The 25,864-nt window shown below is 36.9% G+C and overlaps 3 protein-coding genes across 3 annotated transcripts; 1 reads left to right on the top strand and 2 right to left on the bottom strand.

The window, feature by feature from the left end:
* Positions 1-364: 364 nt before the first annotated feature.
* Positions 365-1,993, bottom strand: LOC129000351 (uncharacterized protein K02A2.6-like). The gene has a single exon (XM_054427314.1). It carries the CDS (start codon positions 1,991-1,993, stop codon positions 365-367), a length of 1,629 nt encoding a protein of 542 aa, XP_054283289.1.
* A 131-nt stretch (positions 1,994-2,124) lies between these two features.
* Positions 2,125-4,296, bottom strand: LOC129000350 (uncharacterized protein K02A2.6-like). The gene has a single exon (XM_054427313.1). The coding sequence runs from the start codon at positions 4,294-4,296 to the stop codon at positions 2,125-2,127; it is 2,172 nt and encodes a 723-aa protein (XP_054283288.1).
* A 4,553-nt stretch (positions 4,297-8,849) lies between these two features.
* Positions 8,850-25,242, top strand: LOC129001472 (protein canopy 4-like). The gene is made up of 5 exons (XM_054428769.1): positions 8,850-9,129; positions 12,109-12,235; positions 14,894-15,028; positions 16,091-16,175; positions 20,101-25,242. The coding sequence occupies exons 1-5, from the start codon at positions 9,015-9,017 to the stop codon at positions 20,323-20,325; spliced, it is 687 nt and encodes a 228-aa protein (XP_054284744.1). The 5' UTR covers positions 8,850-9,014; the 3' UTR covers positions 20,326-25,242.
* The last annotated feature ends 622 nt before the right edge of the window (positions 25,243-25,864 follow it).

Raw genomic sequence — 25,864 nt, 5'->3', positions numbered from 1 at the left:
CCAAATGGTCGTGACGCCAAATCGAGGGACAGACTTATTTGGTCATGGTAGTCAGTTTGCAATGACAATAAAATTATAATATGCTCCTTTTTTGTAAGTTTAATAACTATTGATGACATAAAAATATGGCTTTATATATTTCGGCATGAATAATTAGGTAGTCTAAAAACAGCGTGAAAGTTGGAAAATGTACCCTAGGGACACGTCATGGTCGTGAATTTCAAGACTTAAAAATACGAAAAAAGTACCTGAAATAAAATCAAGAACTAACTTAAACTCATTTAATCATAGAACAAAATATAACATTATTTGTTTACATTTTTATAATAAACATAAAACCAAATTATCAGCTGATTCCAATATATTACACTTTTCCCTCCTCATCGTCTACCGCACCTTCTCTTCTTCGCAGTTGATCCGAATGTTTTCTTTTTATCACTCCACCACACATGACTTCATAAGAGTATAAGCCATTGCGTTTGACTATTGTTCCTGCTATCCAACCAGGGCTATTCTCTTTTTTCATCCATACTTCTTCCCCTTCACTGAATGCTCTTAAGGTTTTCTTTTGAGTTGGGTTTTGTTGTTCCTTCCAAATTTTCAGATCTAATTGTTGTCTAAGGTTTGGTTTCATGTTGTCCAACATGGTTGGCATTCTTCGACCAAGAAACAACTCAGCAGGGGCTCGTCCTGTTGTTTTTTGTGGGGCATTTCTGTAACTGAACAACACATTTTGCAATGCCAATGAAGAATCATTAATTTCTTGTTTTGTTGTTCTGTAACGCCTTTTCAAAGTCCCTATTAGACGTTCAACTAAGCCGTTACTTCTAGGATGATAAGGAGTAGTTCTTATATGTCGAATTGAATGTCTCTTGAAAAATGCTTCCATTTCAGTAGAGACAAACTGTGGCCCGTTGTCAGTTACTACTTGTGATGGTATCCCATACCTGCTCATCCACGATCTTAATCTTTGAATTATGGCAGTTGAAGTCGTTGTTCTTAAACATTCAACTTCTGCCCACTTAGATAGCGCGTCAATCCCTACTAACCACATTACTCCATCAACTGGTCCAGCTAAATCCAAATGAACTCTTTCCCACACTTTTTCAGGAATGTTCCATGGATAGACTGGGACTTCTTCAATGTTTCCTCTGTTTTCTTGACATGCTTCACAAGTCTTAACATGCATTTCAACGTCTTTGTCAATGTCAGGCCACCATACATAGTATCTCGTAATTGATCTCATAGCTGAAATTCCAGGATGGCCACAGTGCAAAATTCTCAAGATTTTTTTTCTCATATTTGTTGGCACAACAACTCTACCAAACCACATCAAAACACCATCTTCAACTGATAATTCTTCTTTCCTTTGTTTATATGTTTTAATGTTATCTGGTACCTTCTCTGGCCATGCATTTAGCACATAACTTTGTACTAATTTTATCTCCTTGTCCAAACTGCTGTTATGTTTGAGTTCCTTATAGGACACCAATGTCTCAACTTTATCCATGTTTAAAAACTTTATGTCTCTTACATCGGTAGCTTCTTCTCTGATTCTGATGGGAAGACGGGATAGTGCATCAGCACAAACGTTTTCATCTCCTTTCCTGTACTTGATTTGAAAATTGTACTGATTCAGTTCGAGGGCCCATCTCACCAACCTATTGTTCATTACCTTTGGAAGATTCCGGTTTTCTCCAAATATTCTTTGAAGGGGTTTATGATCGGTGACAAGTGTGAAGCTTCGTCCATATACATATTGGTGAAACTTTCTTACAGCAAATAAAATTGCAAGTGCTTCTCGATCAATATTCGAGTATCTTTTCTCAGCATCTGAAAGAGTTCTGCTAGCATACGCTATTGGTTTTTCCAGACCATCTTCACACTTGTGCATTAGGACACTCCCAAGACCGTCTTCTGACGCATCACACACCAACACTAGAGGCTTGGATTCATCATATGGAACAACTGTGTCTTCTTCCGAAAGAATCATTTTGACCTTTGTAAATACTTCATCTTCTTTCTCTGTCCAGATCCATTTCGATCTGTTGCTAGTAAGTCGATGTAACCTTGAGCACAGCGCATGCAACCTAGGGATAAACCTTTCATAATAATTTATGGATCCTAAAAAAGACCTAAGCTGTTTGACATTTGTAGGTTTAGGTGCCTTTTGTATTGCTTCATCTTCTCTTTTGTCGGATGGATACCCTGTTCATCGATAATGTGTCCAAGATAGGTGACTGAATTCTGCATGAATCTACATTTTTCTTTCTTCGCTTTTAGCCCTGCTTCACCCATTCGTTTTAATACTTCCTTTAAGTTCATGAGATGTTCTTCTTTGTTTCGGCCCGTAATGATTACATCATGTAGAAGTACCCCCACTTGTGGTATGCCTTCAAGGAGCTTCTCCATGTATTCCTGAAAGATACCTGGGCTGGAGGTTATACCAAATGGCAGTCTCTTGTATCTATAGTATCCAACGTGTGTGGATATTATCAGATATTTTCTGTCTTCCTCCGATACTTCCATTTGGAGATATGCATCTCTCAAGTCGACAACTGAATACTGCTTCCCTCGAGATACTTTATTCGTCAGTTCCTCAAAAGTTGGCAAAAGTGTTGTATGGGTAATGATGTTTGGGTTTAAGGTTACCCGAAAATCTCCACATATTCTAATTGTGCCATTTTCCTTCTCAACATTTACTGTTGGTGTTGCCCATTCGATAGGAGTTTTGGAAGGGTCTACCTTTTCTATAACACCGTCACTTACCAGTCTGTTTAGTTCTTGCTCAACTCTACTTCTTAGTGGAAAAGGCACTCTGCGAGCAGGAAAACACCTAGGCTCTGAGTCACTCTTAACATGTATCTTCGCCTGATAGCCTTTAATTGTTCCCAATTCTTTCTTAAATACATCACTAAACTCTGAAATAACTTGGTTAATTTCCTCTTCGGTTACTATAGACGCATTTTCATCCTTATGGGTGTTATCCAACTTACGAATCGTAACACTAGGTGGTAATTTCATGTTGAAGGCAAGCATCCATGGTAATACAAATAAAGGAGATTCGTTTCCATTTACCACAGCAGCCTTAAGATTCCTAATCCGTCCATCAACTTTAACGTTAACTTCACACTCTCCTAAAACATCCAGGGTATTGTTTCCATAAGCGACAAATTTTGTTTTACATGCCCTCAAATTTGGTGATCCAATTTGTTTCCACAGGGGTGCATCAATCATCGATGCTCTAGCTCCTGAATCAAACTCCATGGTTGTTGGTACTTCATTTAGGGTAACATTAATTTGTGCTCTTGGGATCTTCCTATTAGGTTTAAGTTCAGAAATTCCTAACTGTACCTCTTCTTCCTCAGATGTTATGTCTGTGTCGTTGATTTGGTTCAAATAGGCCTTTTTTGAACGACAATGTCGCGGAAAATGACCCATCTTTCCACAGAAGTGACATTGTTTTGTCTTTTTGGTTCCACATTGCCGTGAGAAATGACCTTGCATTCCACATGAAAAACACTTAGACTTTTGAGCTGGACAAATTTCTCCATTGTGTACTAGTCCACACCGATTACAATCTTCTGTAGAATGCCTGTATGTTTCTTTTGCCAAAGATCTATTTTTCTTATCATAGTTATGTACCTTGTTAATTACAGGCATAGCTTCTTCTAAAATATTCATTTCCCGCTTAGCTCTATCCATCGCTTCAGCTAAATCTACCAGCTCATTTAAAGTTAAACGTGAACCATCTTTATTTATGCCTTCTGGCCACCTTTGCCTGATTTCAACTTCAAACTGTGGAAAGTTAACGCCACCAGCAAATCTATCCCTTACTCTTTCCTCAAAATACCTGTCGTATTTACAGTAGGAGGCTAACTCTTTTAAACGTAAGACGAAATTTGAAAAACTCTCATCATTTCCTCTCACACATTTTTCAAAGTCTAGTCTCGCTGCAAAGATTGTTTTACTAGGTTTATAAACACACCGAAATGTATCAAGCAGTTCAGTCATTGGTATGTCATAAATTTTCCTAGGTAAAACAAAGTTAGATACCTTTTTGAGGGGTACAGGTCCAACATATGCTAGAAGAAGATCCCTTCTGGCCTCCTCAGTTTCATCACTGTCATCACCCAATCCCTTTACCTTGCACATCAATTGGAAGTGAGCTTCATAATCCTCCCAGTTCAATTTTTCATCATAGGGTTCTATTGAAAACTTTTCCATTCTCTTTCGCACCTCTTCTTTATTGTTACAACCAATATCTTCACATCTTTGGGTTCGTTTTTTACTCATCGTCGCCAGTGAAATAAAATCAAGAACTAACTTAAACTCATTTAATCATAGAACAAAATATAACATTATTTGTTTACATTTTTATAATAAACATAAAACCAAATTATCAGCTGATTCCAATATATTACAGTACCTAGAACCTATTTAAAACCAAATAAATATGTGTAACATGTTGCCCCCATCCCAAAAAATATTAAAACACATAATAATAAACTACAAATCCAGTATTTACGACAGTAAAAGGCCAGGGACATGAAAACGTACGTTTTTAAATTTTCACTCAACTGTGCAATCCATTTTTACCAAAAAAGAGATCTAACATGCAAACATTGTCTTTTATACTGGTTTTACAGCTTAACCAGATAGGTGGAATTTAATTTAGAACAGCTCTTAGTTCATCTTTAAGATTCATGAAACAGCTCTTGATGACATATTCTGAGTTACTTATGGCATAATTTTTTTCTTGTTTCAAACGTTGTAAGAAAATCTTCCGACATAATTATTTATAAAAATGTATAATTTGTTTGTTTTTATACTAAAAATAAAGAATATTTTTTTACAATTAAAAAACTGGTACAAATGTTTTCTATAATACGTTATTTATCAAATACCTATCTGTGGAGAATATACGACATCTATGAAGTAACGAACAGCTGTTTGGATAAAGATTATTTTTTTCCTACAGTTACCTAACAATGTACATGTTCTCTCACTGATTTGAGAAAGCAAAGTGGCCAATTCGCTCATCAGTGAGACAATGTTAACATTGTCTCACTCTAATTACTTTGTCTCACTCCAGATTTGCAACGAGAAGGCACGAAATAGTGAGCGCGTAACATGCAGGCAACGTCGTATGCGCGCGAAATACGTTGGCAGCACTGGCTGTAAATCAGCTGGTCAGCTGTTATACTGTTGTATTTGTCACTTCACATTAAATGTGATATTAAAAGTTCACTTCTGTGTAAAAATAGGTAATGTTTCTTCACCAATTTATTTGTTTTATGGTAACTGTAGGAAAAGTATAATGTGCAACTCGAGTTCAAAGTACAATTCAAAGTACAGTTCAATGACTACATGATACCGTCCGTAGAGCGGGTACAGACACGGCCGCCTTTAACTACAGGCCGCGGCCTGGTAGAATTGGCAACATTGCAAGTGGTGTTGTTCAGTGACAGACGTCCCATAAGATAACATGGCAGACAGGTGATATCAGCTCATTAATTCACACTTAATTGATTTAAATTTAAATTTATAAACATAAATTTATTAAAATATTGAAAATAAAACATACAGAATTGAAATCCGAAACAATATGAATTAATCTATATCTGTACATTTTTAAGCGGAGTACATTTTTACAATATTGTCATAGTCCAGTAACCAATCATTCGTAAGGGTACACAGCTAGTAAGTACTTATCAGATATACAAATTATTAATGAAAGGTATGTATAAGCATAGCTTAAACATAGCTCCATGTAACTAGGTGCATGGTTACTCTAGAGGTCTGCTATAAGTTGCTGATCAGCCCCGTTCACACGGGGCGAGTTTACAAGCTACACGCCCGCTTTTTTACACGCAGCTAGTAAAATAGCTCAGTGTGAACGACGTACTCGCTCAAAAGCTGCTTGTAAAAAAGCTCTGGAAAAAGTTGACGCTGCCGCTACTTTACACGCCAACTCGCCAGCTTTTGAGCGAGTAGGCGTGTAAAGTAGCCCAGTGTGAACACAGTTGCTTGTGCTTGTGCGCTTGTTACTCAAAGATGTCGGAGGATTTGGTTCAAGCCAGTAAAGCACGGGTCACACTAGGCTGCTCGCCAGCCGCTAGTTATCAGCGGCTGGCACCAGCACCATCAAGCAGCGGCTTTTCCACGGGTCACACTAGGCTGCTTGTCAGCCGCTGGTGATCGCGATATTAACGATGTGTGAGAAGAGAAGGAAAAGAACAGCTTTGAGGTTTTGTAACAAATCACTGTAAGCTGCTTATTTGATGTTCTTACTTCTATAAAGAAACAATAAATTTAAGAAATCAATAACCTGCTTCCCCGACCACCTAAGCTCAGTAATTTCTATGCTACAACTACTTTAAAGTTAAGTTCTTGTTGCCATTGTGTCCTTTTTTGGGTCCTCATCCAGCACTTAATACTGAGGATGTGTGTGAAAGAGAAATAATTTTATTAAAAGATGCTTAACCGCAAGAAGAGACGTTAGTGGATCAGGTCTTGGTTACAAATAATTTACAAATAAAAATACTTTTTAAACATACCACGTTTTTAAACGCACTAAAAAAAGAATCAGAAACATACCAAAATGTTTTACGAATGTCACCATGTCACCACATACATTCCAGGCATTACTAGAATTAAGTTAAGCCTCTAATTAAAATATTGAGACAGTTGCTTTTGTCCTTTTGTGTTAAACCAAGCTGGATATTACCTTTGGTCGCCGCTGGCACGCTTCTAGAGGTGGTCAGACTGCGCTGCTCGCTGGCGTCAGCGAGTGCGAGTGGTCACGTGACCTCTAGTCGCCGCTGCCTCGCTACCAAAAGTTGAACATGTCCAACTTCGCCAGCCGCTGACAAATACTCGTCGGCTAGCGATGCCAGCTGCGAATTTTGTGGTCACATCAAGCTGACAGTAGCGGCTTCTTTCAATTCGCCGCTGATGCCAGCCTAGTGTGACCCGTGCTTTAGGCCTACCGCACACGAGAGACTTTTTGTCGGCCGACTGTCTGCCAACTGTCTGGCTGGAGTCGGGTGGACAATCGAAAAGTCGTCAAGACTGTTTGGTCTTTGACTGTGGGTGCGCACACGACACGACTGTTTAGTCGTCTTTCGAGTGTCAAAATGATGTATATGACAGAAACCACTGTCATATGTGTCTTACTGATACGATTTCGTGCAAGAAAACGTAATATAAAATACTGGGTGCATCCAATTTATAGTCCGAGAACCTTGAAAGGCCAAATTTACCTCATATTCTCGGATTTGAGGAAATATCCGGACAAATTTGTCATGTGCTCATGAATGAGTGTTGGTAGTTTTGACCAATTATTAATACCCCGGCTTCAAATACCTCATCCCATAACTTATTTTAGCAAATTTCCCATATAGAGAATAAGTTATAACCATAGGTCTTATGGTAAGACCTGGTCCCGGGACCGATTTACTTTTTCGTTTTGATATCCCCAGAGTCCAAACACACCATCCGTTCAAATTCACACACACATATATTTTTGTCCGTTAGCACGATAACTCGAGCAAAGATTATCCGATTTTGATGAAAATTGGTACAAACGTGTAACCCTACATCTATTTTATTCGAAGGAGTTTGCAAACCAGCATGATCGGACTATGGGAACGGGGGTTTATGGGAGGTTTTATCGGGTAAAAATGGGGGTTTCCAATTTTTTTACGATAAAAACAAAAGATTCCGTAACTTCTTTAGAAAACAGTTTGCAGAGCTTAAAAAACAAATAATTTAGCATGCTAATTGTTATCATAATGGTTACAGGGAAATTCCAAAATATTTAAAGTTACAATTTTCATGTCATTTATATGTAGAACAAGTAAACTGTTGTAGTTTGCTTGTTTATGGATGTTTTTTGATAAAACTTGGCAAATCTATTTATTTTATACTCAGCTATTTTACTAAAACACACCCTGAATACCCTCCCTGTAGCAGCAAACCTAGGTACTCGTTTATCCTAATTTTATTGAAATAGATTAAATACAAAATTAAATCAGGCAAATAGGATATCATTTAGTCTGCAGGTTTGCTGCAGCGGGGGTATTTTTTATTATGGCCAAATACTCCTTCAAAGTATTTTTATAAAGAGGGAACCTTGCCTCAACTTCATCGATAAGTTTATCAACTTTCTCGTCCCTCAAAACACTTGCACTGGTGGTTGTCGAAGCCTTAATAATAACAATAACACACAAATTAAATACTAATCATAATAACAATAATAATACACATGATAACAACGCACTCGACTGTCAGACTGGCAGACTTTTTAGTCGTCAGTGTGCGCGTTCTAACTTATCTCCATGCCTTTATCAATAATACACGACAGTTGAGTCGGGGAGCAGTCGGCGGGAAAATCGGTCAGCACCAAACTGCCCCGACAGTCTGAAGACAGTCTGCCGACTGTCTTCAGACTGTCGGCCCGTGTGCGCACTCAGATTTACCACTATGGGGCCGACTTTGACTCCCGACTACGACTAAAAAGTCGGCCGACAAAAAGTCTCTCGTGTGCGGTAGGCCTTACTGAGCGAGTGGAAAAAGCGTCGTGTGAACGACTACAAGCGCACTCGCCGACTCGCCGGCGTCTTTCTCCACGTCGGCGAGTTGGCGAGTGGACAAGCTCCGTGTGAACGAATACAAGCACACTCGCCAAATCGCCGGCTTCTTACACGCTGGCGTGTAGCTTGTAAACTCGCCCCGTGTGAATGAGGCTGATCCAGGGGAAAATAAACAAACAAAAAAAACACTACTGACTTCTCTTCTTTCTACTTGACTAGCCTACTTCTTTCTAAACGAAAACAAAACAACAATTAGGTTAGGTTAGGTAATACTGTAAGTATAAAAAAAATTGTTAAGGATTGACGTGAACGTGAACGACAATAATTTATTTAATTAAGTTCCATCAAAGTTCAAAGGTTGTCGTGTAGAATTATTCGATTCTGTATAGTGTATTTCAGCCTGTATGACCATTTAAAATGACTATTGTAAATAGTGTTGTTCTCCAGTTAATAATATTTCTACATTTATATAGTTTCACGTCTGGCGGTCAGGAAGAAAATGAAGGGGTTAAGTACGCCAATAAGTGTGAAGGTATTTTTATAGTATTAATGAATTTATGATTGAATAAGTAGGCTACAGTATATAAAACCAACCATCCCAATACCGAACTTAACTGGTATTAACTAGGCCTAGGCCTAATTAATTGATAACATTGATGTAGGCCTAGTCTCAGATTCTCAACCAACTTACCCTATAAGGCCTATAGGATATGATTTAGGCTAACCCAAACCTTGCAATTGCCATCTAATTGTTCACCTTTGAACATTATTTTTATCTGATTTGTTTGCTATTTAAAGTCGAGTCCATTGGGTTTAAATATACGGCGCTCCTTTAACTCCAGGCCGCAGCCTGGTGGTAGAATTGGCAATGTCGCAAGAGTAGTGTTGTTTAGCGCCAGACGTCCCATAAGATAACATGGTACTGGTACGGTATATAGCCTAGACAGGTGACACCAGTTTTTTAGCCTAATTCACGTAAGTATTAAGCCCTAACTTATCAATTTAAATTTAAATTTACGAACATAAATTAAATTTATTAAAACATTGAAAATCAAACATAGGTAGTGTGGAATTTTTTGTGTGGTTTGAAACTGCACCCAGCTGTCCTTGCTTGATCATTGGGCTTTCAAATGATGATCCTGACTACTGTAATGAAACAACCGGTCGTAAGCCCCGTTCACACAGGGCGAGTTTACAAGCTACAAGCCGGATTTTTTACACGCAGCTGGTAAAATAGCTCAGTGTGAACGATGTACTCGCTCAAAAGCTGCTTGTAAAAAAGCTCTGGAAAAAGTTTACGCTGCCGCTACTTTACACGCCAACTTGCCAGCTTTTGAGCGAGTAGGCGTGTAAAGTAGCCCAGTATGAACACAGTTGCTTGTACTTGTGCGCATGTTATTCGAAGATGTCGGTGGATTTAGTTCAAGCCAGCTACTGAGCGAGTGGAAAAAGCATCGTGTGAACGACTACAAGCGCACTCGCCGACTCGCTGGCGTCTTTCTACACGTCGGCGAGTTCCGAGTTGGCAAGTGGACAAGCTCCGTGTGAACGAATACAAGCACACTCGCCAACTCGCTGGCTTCTTACACGCCGGCGAGTAGCGTGTAAACTTGCCCCATGTGAACGGGGCTTTAGTCAGCAACAGAGATAAGTTACACCATTGACTAGTGCAATCTGTAGGTGGCTCACATCAACTAAGACAAATTTGATCAAAAACCTGGTGACAACTTTTACATGGGGATGGAATGTCTGGTTGTAGCCTATTAATAGTCAAAGGCTACACACACACACACGACATCACACTTTAAACTGAAATCACTGCATTCTAGTCACCCTTCATTCTAATTGTGCTAAAATACGCACATAGATGGAGTCCCCATCTCAAATGAATATAGGCCTATAGCTATATGTAGGCCTACATATAACTTATCAGGTTGAAAACCAAACTTGCTTTGTCTTAAAATAAGCTTTGTCCGAACACCTTGAGAAATCAGAAATCAGTTACTGTAGCCTACCGGTAGTCTAAATCAGAACTCTTTTTTGCCAAAAACATTACGGTAACTTACATAAATGTATGGGCTATCGTCAGGTACAATCGATACATATAGCAACATAAAGTGCTTGTCTTAAAAACATTAACTTACAAGAAGCCGTCATCTTGAACAGTCTTGATGACAGTAAAATTATTAGTACGGTATATATAGGTTTTATAACAGACTAGCTGGATTGCGGGTAGTTAACAACTTTGGGCCTCTATCACACTACGCTGGCCTGCCATGTCCCCAGCGCCGTGGCTATTGGTCGCTGGCCACGTTGCCGGTCACCTAGCTAAAACTTGGACTATTAACACAGTCCACAGTCCAGTTTTCTAGTCTTAAGATGCCATCAAGCAGTGAGTAAGTTACATGTTGTTAGAGCCACTGGGGCAGAGCCGATTGGCAGATCACGAAATTGTTGGCGTAGGCCTATAAACCTATTCCATGAAATTCTACACGTATGTACCAAGTTTTGTGGCAATTGGTTGAACGTTGTCCGAGCTCATAAGGGTCAAACATACAAACTTCCTCTTTTATAAATATAGATAAGTAGCCTAGTGTATTTGTTTAAGGGAGGAGGGAACAAGTCAGAATACTGGAGGGTCTGGGTTATCCATGGTTGAAATGTACTTTCAATTGCATACTGTAATTGCAGGACACCATAAACCCGACATTTTGTTACACATTTTTTTATTTTTTTTATAATTTTGTTCCTGTTACTTTTTGTAGTCAAAATCCGTTACATGCCCACAACTCTATTTTATTAATTACACACCTCCATAACTTAATGAAACCTTTTATATGTTATAAATAAAGAAAAATGCAATATTTAGAAAAGGTTTTTTATATAAATTTGGAGAAAACACATAAAACAGTAGAATAACTACTGCAAGTTTTAAGCTGTTCGAAAAGTTTGGTTGGTTAAGTTAGGTTAGGTTAGATGACACTGTTCTAACCTTAACCCCACACAACCAAACTTCTGAAAAAGCTTAAAATTAATTTTTTTTGTAACTGAACTACAATTAATCATTGTCTCATTGTTGCGACAAAGTCAACAGTGATTCATTACTGGGAGCTGCTGCTGGAGACGTTACAGCAAACAGTCATCTCTCCCAGACAGATAAGAAAAGACCGACAACAATGCCATTTTAAATACCTGGAAATGATTCCATTCTGCTAAACAAAGTAGGTACACTGTCATTGAAATACTACTTTTCGTACACTTTAATGTTCATATTAACGAGTTTTGGAGTTGTGGGAACGTAACAAATTTTGACATTTTTTGTTTGTATTTTTTTGTTTATAGGCTATAGGCCTATGTCTGTGTAAGACTCTGGAGTTAATTAAGTTTATTTCCCAAATAGGTTCCATAATTCTGTGCCTTCTCTGAAATTGTGTATGTCAGTGTTTGAGCTTTTAGTTATTCTTACCATCCAGTACTAAGGAAGTAAAAAAAAATTAATTATTTATTGTAGTTTGCAAGATTGTGACCCATGAACTTGAAAGTCGTCTGCAAGAAACTGGCAAAGTTCAAGAAGTGATTGAAATAGGCTATTCTTTAGATGACATCAAGCCTAAAAAGAAGACACATTACAAGAAATCGTAAGTTACAAAGTGTACCAGATACTGTAATTTTAAGAAATTATTATTGTACGTTTACTTGTACCTAGACAATGTGTTTTGTTATAGGGACCGTTTTGATTACTAATGTTAAAATATCGACTGACAACTCACTCTCAATTTTTGTTCTTTACCATTACGGTAGTTTACTTAGTATTTTTAGAATTTAAAACAGTCTTGTCTGTGTGTTTGTCTCCTGTAGTCTGAATTTAAAAGTTGAAACTACCTACGTTGCATTTTTTCCCAATTCAAACTGATCTCATTTTTCTCTCTGATAAGTAGGCTAATGAATTAAATATTCAAAGTCTTAATTATATTTCCATTTGTTTGTGAAGTGTTCAGGGAGTTGTGCAGGTAGCTTGCAACAATTTAACTGGGGACAGGACATATTTAATTATTTCGTGTGGGAACTGTTACGTAGGAAGTGGTAAAGAAAGTAGCAAAGACAAGCAGTCCGGACTGTAGGAACTGTTTGTGACGATTAGATTAAGGTATCTGCAATCCTAAAATGCTATGGGAAGGGAGGAAAACAGGTCCGCGACGTAAGAAGTGGTGAAGGAAGTAGTCAAGGCGAGCTTTCTGGAGTGTGGAAACTGTTTATGACGATGAGTTTAAGGTATCTACAGTCCTAAAATGCTATGGGAAGGGAGGAAAACAGGTCCGTGATGTAGGAAGTGGTGAAGGAAGTAGTCAAAGCGAGCTGTCCGGAATCTGGGAACTGTTTATGACGATTAGATTAAGGTATCTGCAATCCTCAAATGCTATGGAAAGGGAGGGAAACAGGTCCGTGACGTAGGAAGTGGTGAATGAAGTAGTAAAGGCGAGTTGTTCGGAGTGTGGGGTCTGTTTAAGACCAATAGATTAAGGTATTTGCAATCCTATGATGCTATGGGAAGGGAGGGAAACAGGTCCGTGACGTAGGAAGTGGTGAAGGAAGTAGTAAAGGCGAGCAGTCCGGACTGTGGAAACTGTTTGTGACGATTAGATTAAGGTTTCTGCAATACTAAAATGCTATGGGAAGGGAGGGAAACAGGTCCGAGAAGCAGGAAGTGGTGAAGGAAGTAGTCAAGCAAGCTGTCCGGAGTGTGGGAACTGTTTATGACGATTAGATTAAGGTATCTACAATCTGAATATTCTATGGGAAGAGAGGGAAACAGGTCCGCGGCGTAATAAGAGGTGAAGGAAGTATTAAGGGGAGCAGTGTGGAGTTTGGGAACTGGAAACAGTTTGTAGCAGTTAGAATAATGTATCTGCAATGCTGAAATGCTATGAGAAGGAATGGAAGCATCACCACGACATAGAAAATGGTGAAAGAACAAGTAAAGGCTAGCAGTGCGGAGTGTGGGGAATGTTTGTGGCAATTAGATTAACGTATCTGAAATACTAAATTGCTATGGAAAGTGAAGAAAACAGGTCCACCATGTAGTGGCTTCGGAAGTAAACTGAAGTTTGAGCGTAGTGTGAGAACCATCTGTGGCAGTTAGATTAATGTATCTTTAATCCTAAAATGTTATGAGAAGGGAAGGAAAGAGGCCCCACGACGTAGGAAACGATGAAGGAAGTAGTAATGGCTGGCAGTGCAGAGTGGGGGGACCGTTTGGGCTGTTAGATAAATGTATCTAATACTTATATGCTATGAGAAGGGAAGGAAACAGGTCTATGACGTAAGAAATGGTGAAGGAAGTAGTAAGGCTTGCAGTGCAGAGTGTGGGAACTGTCTTTGGCAATTACATTAATGTATCTGCAATCCTAAAATGCTATGGGAAGAGAAGGAAACAGGTCTACGACGTAGGGGGTGGTGAAGGGAGTAGTAAAGGTGAGCAGTGTTGAGTGTGGGAATGGATTAATATATCTGCAATGCTAAAACACTATGGGAAGAGACTGTAGACTGTAGGTTAAAATGATTACGAAGCACGAATCGATACATATTTCGATACATGCAATCGTTTACAATAGAAATTTACAACTGAGTTGAGAACAGCTGATTTTTACTCCATAGAGGCTAAAATGATTTTTACTCCCTAAAGAGTAAAAATGCTACTTTAGACCCGCAACGCATGCATTAAAAACGACTGTTTTTACTGCAGTATGACAAAAACAATATAATGTGAACCCTTGATGACTCCGCTCAATTTTGTGGATGCCTCTGCAAACGCCACCTAGTTATATTTCCATTTGTTTGTGAAGTTTTCAGGGAGTTGTGCAGGTAGCTTGCAACAATTTAACCGGGGACAGGACATATTCAATTATTTCTGAGACACTCAATGTAAAATGCAGGACCTTTTCCATTATACCTCCACCACTATGTGTCTCAGATTTAAATGGTCTCAAGATTCATGCCACTATAGTAGGCCTAAGTCAGAACATTCAATTTAAACGGAGAAAATAGTGCTGCCTAAGTTTGTATCTTGCTGAACAGTGTGTTTCTGCAAATAAGTCATTCAATCTGTGACATATTGACTTAAAATAACCGTTCAATTATATTTTAGGTTATTTATGAGTTTTAACCCAACCTACTATATCGTAACTCAACCTATATCGTAACCCATAGTGGTAGTCATAACAGAAAAGATCCAAAATACATTTCCTAATACTAAAATATTCTTGTTTAGTGGTTTTGCCTTTTCTTTTTTCTTATAGAGAGTTGCGGCTGGTTGAGTCGTTAGACAAGATTTGTGACAGGATTCTTGAATATAACATCCACAAAGAGCGAGATGACAGCTCAAGATTCGCTAGAGGAATGAGTCAGACATTTAAAACCCTCCATGGGCTAGTGTGAGTTAAACTTAATTACCTTATCATTCCAAATGTTGTAGTTATGGTTTATATGTTTATAATAAGAAGTAACATCTATTTAAGAAGGCCTACTGTGTCGAGGAGCCTTGTTGCGGCAAACACCTGAACTACAGAGCTATACGCAAAAACGGCCCTCGTATCTTGACATTTCTCAGAGGATACAAAGATCTTGATCCGCAGTATCCTCTACAGTAGCTACTCCATAACTAATAGGGGTACCACAGTAGGGTTCTGCTCTGTAAGCTATTCTTCTGCACCCCTCCTGGGCAATGCGTCAGTTTTCTCGAGCCCAGTGTCCAGGGACCCACACTATTTAAACCTGGTCCCACTTAGCTAGCATTTTGAGGGTGTTTTTACACACCTTTACTGTTTGTAACTCTGTCACACAAGATCCCAGCACCTTTATTGCAGCTTGGCTGTCTTAGAGGATCAGTATTTTCCCCTGCCTCAGGTTCTTGTACAGGATGGTTTTTGCACAGCACTCAATCGTCAAGACCCACGATTGAAAAACTGTCGCTGTGCTTCCAAGGGCAAGGGAGATGTTGGTTTTATTACCATACACCTCCAATCCCGAACTCCTATCCTTCCGACTCCCATACGTATAAAATACCAAGCATGCTCTGCCCATCCTAAGGTCGCTCTGTTGCCAGACATTCCTTTCTCCTATAGCCACTGAGCCCTTATACTGTATTGCAATAAAAGTATTATCACAACAAAACTAACTAACAAATATCTCAGTGTATATTATAAGTATTTATTTAAACTTCCCTTTTTTAAATTTTCATATTTAATGTAAAATGTACAGACTTTTAAAAACTTTTTGTATTTTGCACCAAGCCTGGGACACTGTGCGGCCGCAACCTTCATACACGCCTAAAGCAGGCTGTAATTACAGTGGAATTTATAGTAGCTTTGACTATTATAGTTAATGATAGTAGTTTTCTTATATGTCTCATCCCCATTGAGAAGCGTAGAATATAGACTGCTTAACAAATTCACTGCTAATGTTATATGTTTCTCTAAAATACACCATTTTAACAGTGACAAAGGAGTGAAAGTTGATCTGGGAATTCCTTTAGAGCTGTGGGACAAGCCTTCTGTTGAAATAACGAACATGAAAACTCAGGTGAGTAGGTTCACTACTAGAAAATAGTTGTTTGGTTTATCTGCAGTGAATGTTTAAACTCTGTGGTTTAACCAACAGTTTTTAATACTCTATTGACTTCTGTCTCCATTAGTAATACAATAGAATTGTGTCCATACAAAGCTAGTTTTCTAATGAACCACGCAGAAAAGTTGAAAGCAGTAAGAGAGAAGAACATAACTGTACATAATTAATAATTCATTTAACTGTAATAATAGTGAAATTGTAAAAGTTCAGTTTTAACTATCTTAACCTCAATAATAAGATTTAAATGCTTAATTTGTTTAAGGGTACTGTGACTGCCTATTTTATTTAATGTTAACTGTATATGCTACTATATATCTAGATAACTATAGAGCCTTATTATTTTTATTTTAAAGATCAAATGTTTATCTAGTTCCTCATAGAGATTTTAAAAATATATTTAGTCTAGTGTTCTTTTTGAAATTTATAAAAATGCACTATTTAAAAAAAATCAGTAATTATTTTTTTTTTTACTTGTGGGTTGCATGGATTATTCCTATCCTTCTAGTAGGAACTAAGTTTGTTATGTATAAAAATGTGGTAAAGATTTGGATACTCTTAGTTTAAAGATATGTGAGAAAAGTAACATCAAAGTTATGTATAATGTTTAATCATTCGCTAAACTGGCGTTCGTAGCGAATGATTAAAAGTAGCAGTCGTACTGTAACCCACTGGCGCTCAAATAGTTGGTTGAATCAGACCTAAGAGCGCTAGTGTCGTCGTGTGCTTGCTTACAACTGCAAACTACCCTATCGTCCGATGGTGGCATGCTAGCTCAGTCGGTTAAGGTGTTGCACTGATGAGTGTAGAGCTGAAGTCTTTCTACATGCGTGGATTCCATTACTGACGTGTGCAATCCTGACTAAGCTCAATAATGTGAGGCTAAGCTGGAGGGAGAGTCCCACCCGAATAAACGGTGTCGGGCTTAGATGATTGAAATATTATATATTGGAAGTTGACGGCATTATTGAGTTTAAAAGGGATTGCACACAACACTTGTTTTGCTACTTTTTCCTGTAGAGGAGGAGGACACCCTTTTTTGCTTTATTTCGGTAAAAAATTTGCATATCGTGTTTCAATACATATCTATAAATAGCAATAACACGACATAACATAAAAAAAAACTTTTTAAGGATAAGAAATAATTTTTCAATTTTCTATCTTTCTCCTTAAATTACTTAATTTTGCAGTCACATTCCCCTTAAATTACAATATAAACGGTACATTGGAGGTCCACAGCGATGCTATGTGCCTTTCTGTAGTTTTTTTTATACAATTAGTTGGAATTTTGTAAGTTTAAAGTGGTAGTTTACTTTTTTACCATGGAAATCTTCATGTTAAATAGTTTTGAAAGAATTGAATATTGTGACTTTTTCACATTTGATTATTTACAAAACATTGTTAGCGGTGCATTCAAATTTTGATGAATACGTTAGCAAAAACTTTGACCACATCTGTAACACTAGATTTAAAATAATTTTCAATATCCAAAACAATGAATGAAGCTTGTATAAAAAAAAACGCCTAAATATATGGATAAAAATAAATTTTAATAAACTACCCTCAACTCTAAAAATTTTAATCCTTATATACAATACGTGAAGGCGATTTCTACGAAACACTACTCCTCCGTTAATAATGGACGGATTTTTACAAACGACGTGTCAAAATAAAGTATTTTTTGTGTATACGCCCCCTTTCACCAATTCCTGTAATAAAAATCCTCGGGCTTTGCCCCACAAGCCATCAAAGTTGGAGTTTCTCCCATAAGATTAACATGGGGAATCTAAATATTTAATTGGAAACTTTGTCCCCTCTAATTTGAGAGAACGTCTGGGCGTAGAAACTTGGTAGAAGTGTCCAAAGAAAGGTCTTGGTCTGTAGATGAGTTATCAAAAGAAAAACTAAGCAAAATCCCTTAGGACTCAGAAGCCTTTAAAGATCCCTCCACAGAGTTGTTTACATTTTGGCCATGTGAATAATACTGTTTAATGAAACAGCTGTTCATTTTTAAATTGTATTTCAAACAACACACATTTATTGAGAGTTACTGAATTCTACCAAATAAGTATTTGCAATGTTATTTTCCGATTTTAAAATTGATTTTCTTCTTTATCTTGTCATGTTTTGCAATATAACGTTCCATTACGAAATCAGTGGAAAATCCTTTTAACACAGCAATTCTTCAATTATTCTTATTATATCTATTGTACGGGTTGGTGTCTGCCTTTTTCACCACTTTTGCCTATATTTTATCATATTTTTGTACACATATCATATATTTATGTAGAAATATCTGCTCTTATCGTGTCTAATAAAATCCAAACATAGAAACCTTGCCTAAAATCGTACCCATCTTGAGAAATTATTTGCACCTGCCTATATTACGGACTTTGGCGCACTGGTTTGGTAACATTATTGAAAATAACACGACATTTTGGCTGTAAAGTATGGTACAAAGAGAAAATACTATTTAGGCAGCTACTGTCATGACAGAAAGGTCATATTCCTTTTAAACTGATCACATAATCCTTTATAAGATACGTTGATTAACAATGTGTAAACATCAATATACATAACAGCCAATTTACAGTATTTTTGCTTTTTGGAAATGTCCCATTGCTATGTCATTTGCATTATTTGTTGCCAATGAAGCCGCAAGACCATATGAACTAGGAGGCCCCTAACAGTTCAAGAATAAAAGCCAACTTCACTTCAAGTATTCCACTACACCTAACATTCCGTAGAGAGATTATATTGACAACTTTATGTTATTGATAAGGCTGAGACAACTAACTAACATCACTCACTTCAAGGAATTCCAGCTTTAACAGTAACCCCACAATCAATTTCTCAAAACTATGCTAGAGGGTTCACTCATTGGCACAGAAGTACGATATGAACTGACGGGACGAGACGAAGGAAAAATCAAACTTGCACTGTAACGGTTATACCTCCCTTTGAAGTTAGAATATGTCTTCCCAAAAAATATTTTTTTTCAAATAAAATCATAGATTAATCTGCATTACACTGATGAAATCATGGAAGTGTTTAACTACAAAAGAGCCATCAATACGATTTTAATACTATTTAAAGGTTCTTCCAAAGGAAGAGATACCATATAACATACTAATAATAACTCCTATGGCGTACGGTATGGGGAATATTTTATTCATTGAATGATCAACCAAATTTGGCAACTAACGCAATTAATATCATTATTGTTTCTTTAAACAATGCTAAATGTTCAAAATATGTATATTTCACCCAATTTATCGCAGTTAGATGAATTAACGTAAACCTTGAAAGTAAAGTAAGTAATAAATCTTTTAAAAGCAGCATTCCTGATTTTCTGATTAGTAAAACATATTACAGTGTTAATGATTACCTCAATTAAACTAACCAATCAATATGACTTTTATTTTGTATGAACAAAGTTCTTATTTGATTAGCTCTTATTTTTTTCTGTTTTTGTTTCAAAAGTTTTGCACCCTAGGTTTAACAAATTGCACAAGAAATATTATTGTTGTATTATTTTTAGTTAGTATTAGTAAAATCTTGACAATGTCATCGGTTTTTTAGCTGTGCTATGATTCAAAACGTTAATGTGACCATAAAGAATTATTTATTTATTTATTTGGGGATTTTTTTAAAGACCAAAACACCAATGTCTTTTTACTTTTGGGTTATCTGCTTTGCTCCCATAAACTGTTCCTATGAATATTTAATTTTCATATTCTTCTTACATGTCAAAACCATCTTAGCCTATTAAGCCTCCTTCTAATGCTGTCCTAAAATATCCCTTTTCTGATCTTCCGATTAAAATCTATTTCTCCAGTTTATTCTCCAGTAACTGTTTAGTGATGACTAACATTTATTTCAGTGTGAACTCATGCTAGAAGAGTTTGAAGAGGATATAGAAGATTGGTACAAGGGCTCGCAAGACAAAGGTCTACAACAATATCTCTGTGTCGAGAGAGTTCTCGACGCAAACAACCAAGCTTGCCTCGCTGAACCTTTTGAACCATTGGAGAAAAAGAGCAAAAAACAGAGAAAAGGAGACATAGGACGGTCAACAGAACAGAAAAAAATTGATGACGAGTTATAGAACATTAAGCTGAAATCAGCTTCTTTGAATCCTCTTGAAGTATGATTTTTAATGGGTTTATTATTGCTCAGTTTACCTTAACAATATGATGGTAGTTTGATGCAATTCATTTATTTGTTGAGCCTCTTACACTGGATGCTCTAGACAATGTTGACATTTTGTATATTAAGTAAATCTAAACAACTTTAGATATTAATTATGTGAGGGTTGTATGTAAATTAAGGTCTTCGTTAAACTTCCATCACAACCAAGCAAGCTAGTTTCTAAAACCAACGTCTTCCTTACTTTTACTACTATTCTTGCTGGTTTAGCCAGATTATAGTATTAAAAACTGTTGTAAAAGAAAACTAACGCTCCTGACAAGTATGAATCACGTCCTGCATGAAGGGGGTCAATTCTTGGCGGTTACTGTTGCTAGTTGACAAATGTGTATGCAGGAAAGTAGTTTGATGTAGAAAATGTGCATTAGTGGTTTAGGGAGTGTACATTTTACACACCCAACGATGTTGGGATCGGGTTTTCATCAGTTTCTGTTGTGACAGCTAGTGGATTCTGGAAAACTTTGCTCGCAGATCAGCGTGTTAAGACTTCCAAGGCTGATCGTAGTAATTTATAATCTTTTTAGAGACATCTAATAAGGGTATTGGTATTCGTTCGATAATATCTCTTGTTCAGTCACATCACAATCTTTATGCAAAATTCGCCCTATCTTTGTACATGAGACTTATGCACAACAGCAGTTAGCTCACTAATGGTGAACATCGGGCAAATGTATAAAACCATCCTCAAACTCTCTCCACCAATTGCGCACATGTTGTACTTCTAAACATGTTAATCTATTCATGTTCGTCAACTGGCAATAAACTTCAACATTGGTTGAATACCGAGACACCTAAAATCTACTTACAGAACATGGTTTATACTTGGTAGTTGTCAATTTTCTTTCTCAAAGTTTTTCAATACAATGAACAGACCAATCGTTCCGCAGTATTGGGAATGAGCTAGAACGGTAGCAAACAATATAATGAACACGACGTATATCTTGAATTTTACTAGCTAATTCGGCTGCGACGGGAGTTCGATGATTGCCTTAATTTATAAACAACCTTAATAATTAACATTAAATTCAATAAGCAATGATATAAGTTTACAGGAATATTCTGCATAGTATTTCTACTTTTATGTATATATTTTGTTGTAAACTCTAGTCTGTTTTACTTATATTTTTACGGAAACCAAAAACGATGATAGTTGAAATATGTTTGGTTTTTCTTATGTTCTTTTTAGCTAAGTTTTTTATATTTATAAGTGGCCAAAAATGTTATCATTGAAAACTGTTTGCCAAGCTATTGATTTATTGAAAACTTAGAACAAACTCATTTGTGAGGAATTATTTTATAGCTCTAACCTGATTCATGATTAGCCTTTTAGAGCAAGAAACTGCAGTTAGTGTATACTACTGCAGACCGAACCATTATCAACACAGTTAACTTAAACTTGTATTTGAGAATACCTATTATTTTAGTTTTGGTTCTTAATGCCCGGTAAGTTAGACACCCTTGCTATCAAAGAGCTTAGAGATTAGAGATTAGATTATTCTTTGTGTAATGTAAGAACATTTACTGTAGTTTTTAAAGAACAAGATGTTTTCCTCGATGTGTTTAAACTACCGCCATTAATAATGGAGTTTGTGATAGTAGTATTATGTCATCACTAGGTGTAAAGTTACTATTTTTGACCCAAGCTCAAGTTTCACTATGTAAAAATGAGCTAAAAAAAACTAAAAATGAGGGTGAAAAGTCATTTTTTGCCCGTCTCAAAAAAATTTTTTTTGTCATATTGCAACATTATTCAACTAACTTAAGCTAGAAAAATGAAAATACTTTTTATATAAGGGTAACTTCTCAAAACAACTTCCAAATTGTTTTCAATTGCTAATGTAAACAAACAACTGTTTAGTATGTGAATCAATAATTTTGTTTATTACAATTTTTTTCGTGTACAATATCGATAAGTCAAACTATTGACAAGACAACAATAAGGTACAACCAATTAAATCAATCGATACATAATTTTGATAAATGCATATAGTCCAGGCAAATTAGATCAAATACAGGGTGTGCTCCCCAAAAAATCGTCTAAAGCTGGAAAGTGTTTTAATACCTTTTGGGGGTTCCAAATAAGACTCCTGTGAGTTTGCGACGGATTCTGACGTCTGCTTGAGTTTTGGGAGTCGAAAAACTATGAAAATGTTGGACGTTTTTCAGTTTTTCTCTTATAACTCCTAAATAACGAATCCTAAGGAAACTGTTGTTCAAAGATGTCTTTTAGTGCATTAAATTCCGCGTCGATTGGTGTTAAATACGTCAAAATCGGCCGAGCCGTTTAGCCGCTGTATCTTTTCAAAGTTGGGATATTTTCATTAACATGGCCAAAAGGTTGATTATTTGGCCAGTTTTTGGCTTAAAACACCTAAACAACGCATGCTATACAAAAATGCGCCTGTAGTTAGTTTGGAAAACACACAATTCTACGTATAATGTTTTTTTTACTAATCAATAACCGCAATTGATTGTTACCTACTTTGTATGGTCGCCATTTCATTGAAAAAAGTATTAAAGTTAAAGTTGGTAAATTTTAATAAAATTGGTAACAACATAAATCCTGTCCTTAAATGGATTATGAATTATTAGATAGTGGTTTATTCCATGATGGTCATCCAGAGGTTTATCTAATAAGGTGTGATGAGAGTAAGACCCCCTATGTAATTTTTAGTCCAATATTGTTGTCTGAGGTTCCGAAAATTCTAGGATTCATCCACAGCCACCATCCCAACCACCCATTATATACGATCTATCCCTGTATTCATCTTTCTGTTTTTGGCTTACATCTTCTAACGCATGCTATAGAAAAAATGTTCCTGTAGTTAGTTTGAGAGCATAAACGTCTGCGTAGAATGTTTTCCAATTCATTAAGATCGGCTTCACCATTTAACCGCTATTGATTGTTAACACTAGATCAGATGCTTGTCAAGTTTAAAATCTTACCATTGAAATCTGGCAAACAACCAGCCTAATTACCAAAAACATAGGGGATATGGCAGTGATTCTATCCACTAGTGTGACGTCATGGATCCTGCAGTATGGCCTATGAACAAGTAAGTATTCATGAGAGCAACATCTTACTGTGGAGGCTTTTCCGAGATAGGGGAATCAATGATGTGGATCTAGACCGATGGTTCGCTGGCAGGCCCATCGCAGTGAATGCTACCCATCAAATTAAGGGATATTGTGGGATCACCTCTTCAACATATTATCAGCAAGTTGACAATATAAACTCCACGGATACGGTGGGATCAAAAATAAATTCATCAAATGGTTCCAGTGTCACGACCCATTTACTGAAAATAGTTTGCTCATGTCAATCAGCTCAGCAGTTATCCCATATGATAGCATCAACGCGAGATATGTATAAAGGAAAGGCACAGCTTGCACGAAAATCAGAACACGAAACTGTGCAGAATAAAAGGAAGTGGTGACATTAATCGCGAGCTGTGATGGCAACATCAAAGATTAAAGAAGAATCTGCCCCGTCAGTCAACACGTGATATTCCAAATTAAATCCAAGCCTCAATTTGAATCATACTTTGGATTAAAAATAGGTCCGTACCCACTAGCGCAGTTTGATGAAGAAAGCGTGATGTAGAAGAGTCGAAAATCTAACATCAAACATTCATGTAGCCTAAAACTACTCATGCTGTTTACTCCAATCAATGTGGATCTCACTGTGTTCCGGCGGGTTACAACGCTTGGCGAAGTTGCAGAAGCAGGTTGGCCCTATACATGCTTGGGAGCAGAAAATATCCAAATCAAGTGAGTCTCTTCTAGAAGACACTTTCAACTAATTTTGACTTTGATTCTAACAAAAGGGGCTGCTCATCCACCAATCCTTTAGAGCTCATTTAAAATTGTACTTAATTCAGAGAGATAGGTATGGAAAATTTACGCCAATGGGTTTACTCCCATCACTACGGCTAATCCACCGTTTCGACAAGAACTTATCAACTCCGTCTACCTATCTCGACCAGCGTGTACATGTTAAAAAAGGTTTACATTATCTCGCTCCATATGAAATGCAGGGATATAATGCACTACTGTCTGAAAGACTTGAAAGGGGCACGATTATCTCAATTCAATATCTGACGAAAAAGATGGTACCGAATGTCACCATTTGTGGCAAGACCAATAAGAGCAAAGAATGAATCTTTATTCTTAAGATTCCAATGATGAGAAGTAGAAAAGTTATATGGTAAAATCTACGAAAAATTACAATAGTTTTTTTTTTTTAATAGGCTAAATACATAGTAAAACTATGTACATCCGTCCCATTATCATCTTTCGTTTATTAAGTTAAAAAATAACATTTTTGCTAAATTTAAATAAGATATAAATAAAATCTTTCTCGTTGTAATATCTTATTATATATTAGAATCGCTTAACATCATTTGGGAGTGTCCAGAGATGGGATCGTATTAATGGGAGCTTAGGACGAATCCTAGAATTTTTGTAACCCCAGATAACAACATTAGATTTAAAATTGCATAGGAGCTCTTGCTACCCTTCCCTTCACACATTCTTGGATTCTGGATGACAACCATGAAATAAACCACTATCTAGTCATTCATAATCATAATTCTACGCCAAATTTTGTGTTTTCGAAACTAACTACAGGCGCATTTTTGTATAGCATGCGTCGTTTAGGAGTTGTAAGTCGATAACTGGTCAAATAATTAACCTTTTGGCCATGTTGATGAAAATATCCCAACTTTGAAAGGCTACAGCGGCTAAAAGGCTCGGCCGATTTTGACGTATTTAACATCAATCGACGCGGAATTTAATCCACTAAAAGACATCTTTGAACAACATTTTCCTTAGGATTCATTATTTAGGAGTTATAAGCGAAAAACTGAAAAAAGTGCAAAATTTTCATAGTTTTTCGACTCCCAAAACTTAAGCAGACGTCAGAATCTGTGCAAACTCACAGGAGTCTTATTTGGGACCCCCAAAAGGTATTAAAACACTTTCCAGCTTTAGACGATTTTTTGGGGAGCATATGTCTAATTTGCCTGGGCTAATACAATCAAAGTTTACAACAGATGACAGTTACTCCATATGGACTGAAAAGGACTTACTCCCTGGGGAGTAAAACAGTTACTTTAGACTCGCAACACATGTATTAAAAACTGCTGTTTTCATTTTAGTATGAGGGTAAAAAGTTGTGCAATTAGTGTTTTTTGTGGAGCTGTTTAGTTCTGTAGGCTATCATTTAAATATAAGTGCTCTGAAATTTCCCTTGTTATGCCATCTTAGATTTAAGATTCACAGAGAAGTGAGATACAGAGGATACACACTTATGGAACAACTAACTGTTGTGACGAGCCAGGGAGAGCCCGAACAGGGATTAGAAAATTAGAAAATGCTCTCGACACCAGCGACTGGTGCTAGACACCATTGAATGTATCCCCTCTCCTGTTTCTCAC

The sequence above is a fragment of the Macrosteles quadrilineatus genome, unplaced genomic scaffold (genome assembly GCF_028750875.1).
Source record: "Macrosteles quadrilineatus isolate MER2022 unplaced genomic scaffold, UCM_ALF_1.0 Scaffold_8__2_contigs__length_117827958, whole genome shotgun sequence".
Classification (NCBI taxonomy): Eukaryota; Metazoa; Arthropoda; class Insecta; order Hemiptera; family Cicadellidae; genus Macrosteles; species Macrosteles quadrilineatus.
This window is presented reverse-complemented; position numbering and strand designations above follow the sequence as displayed.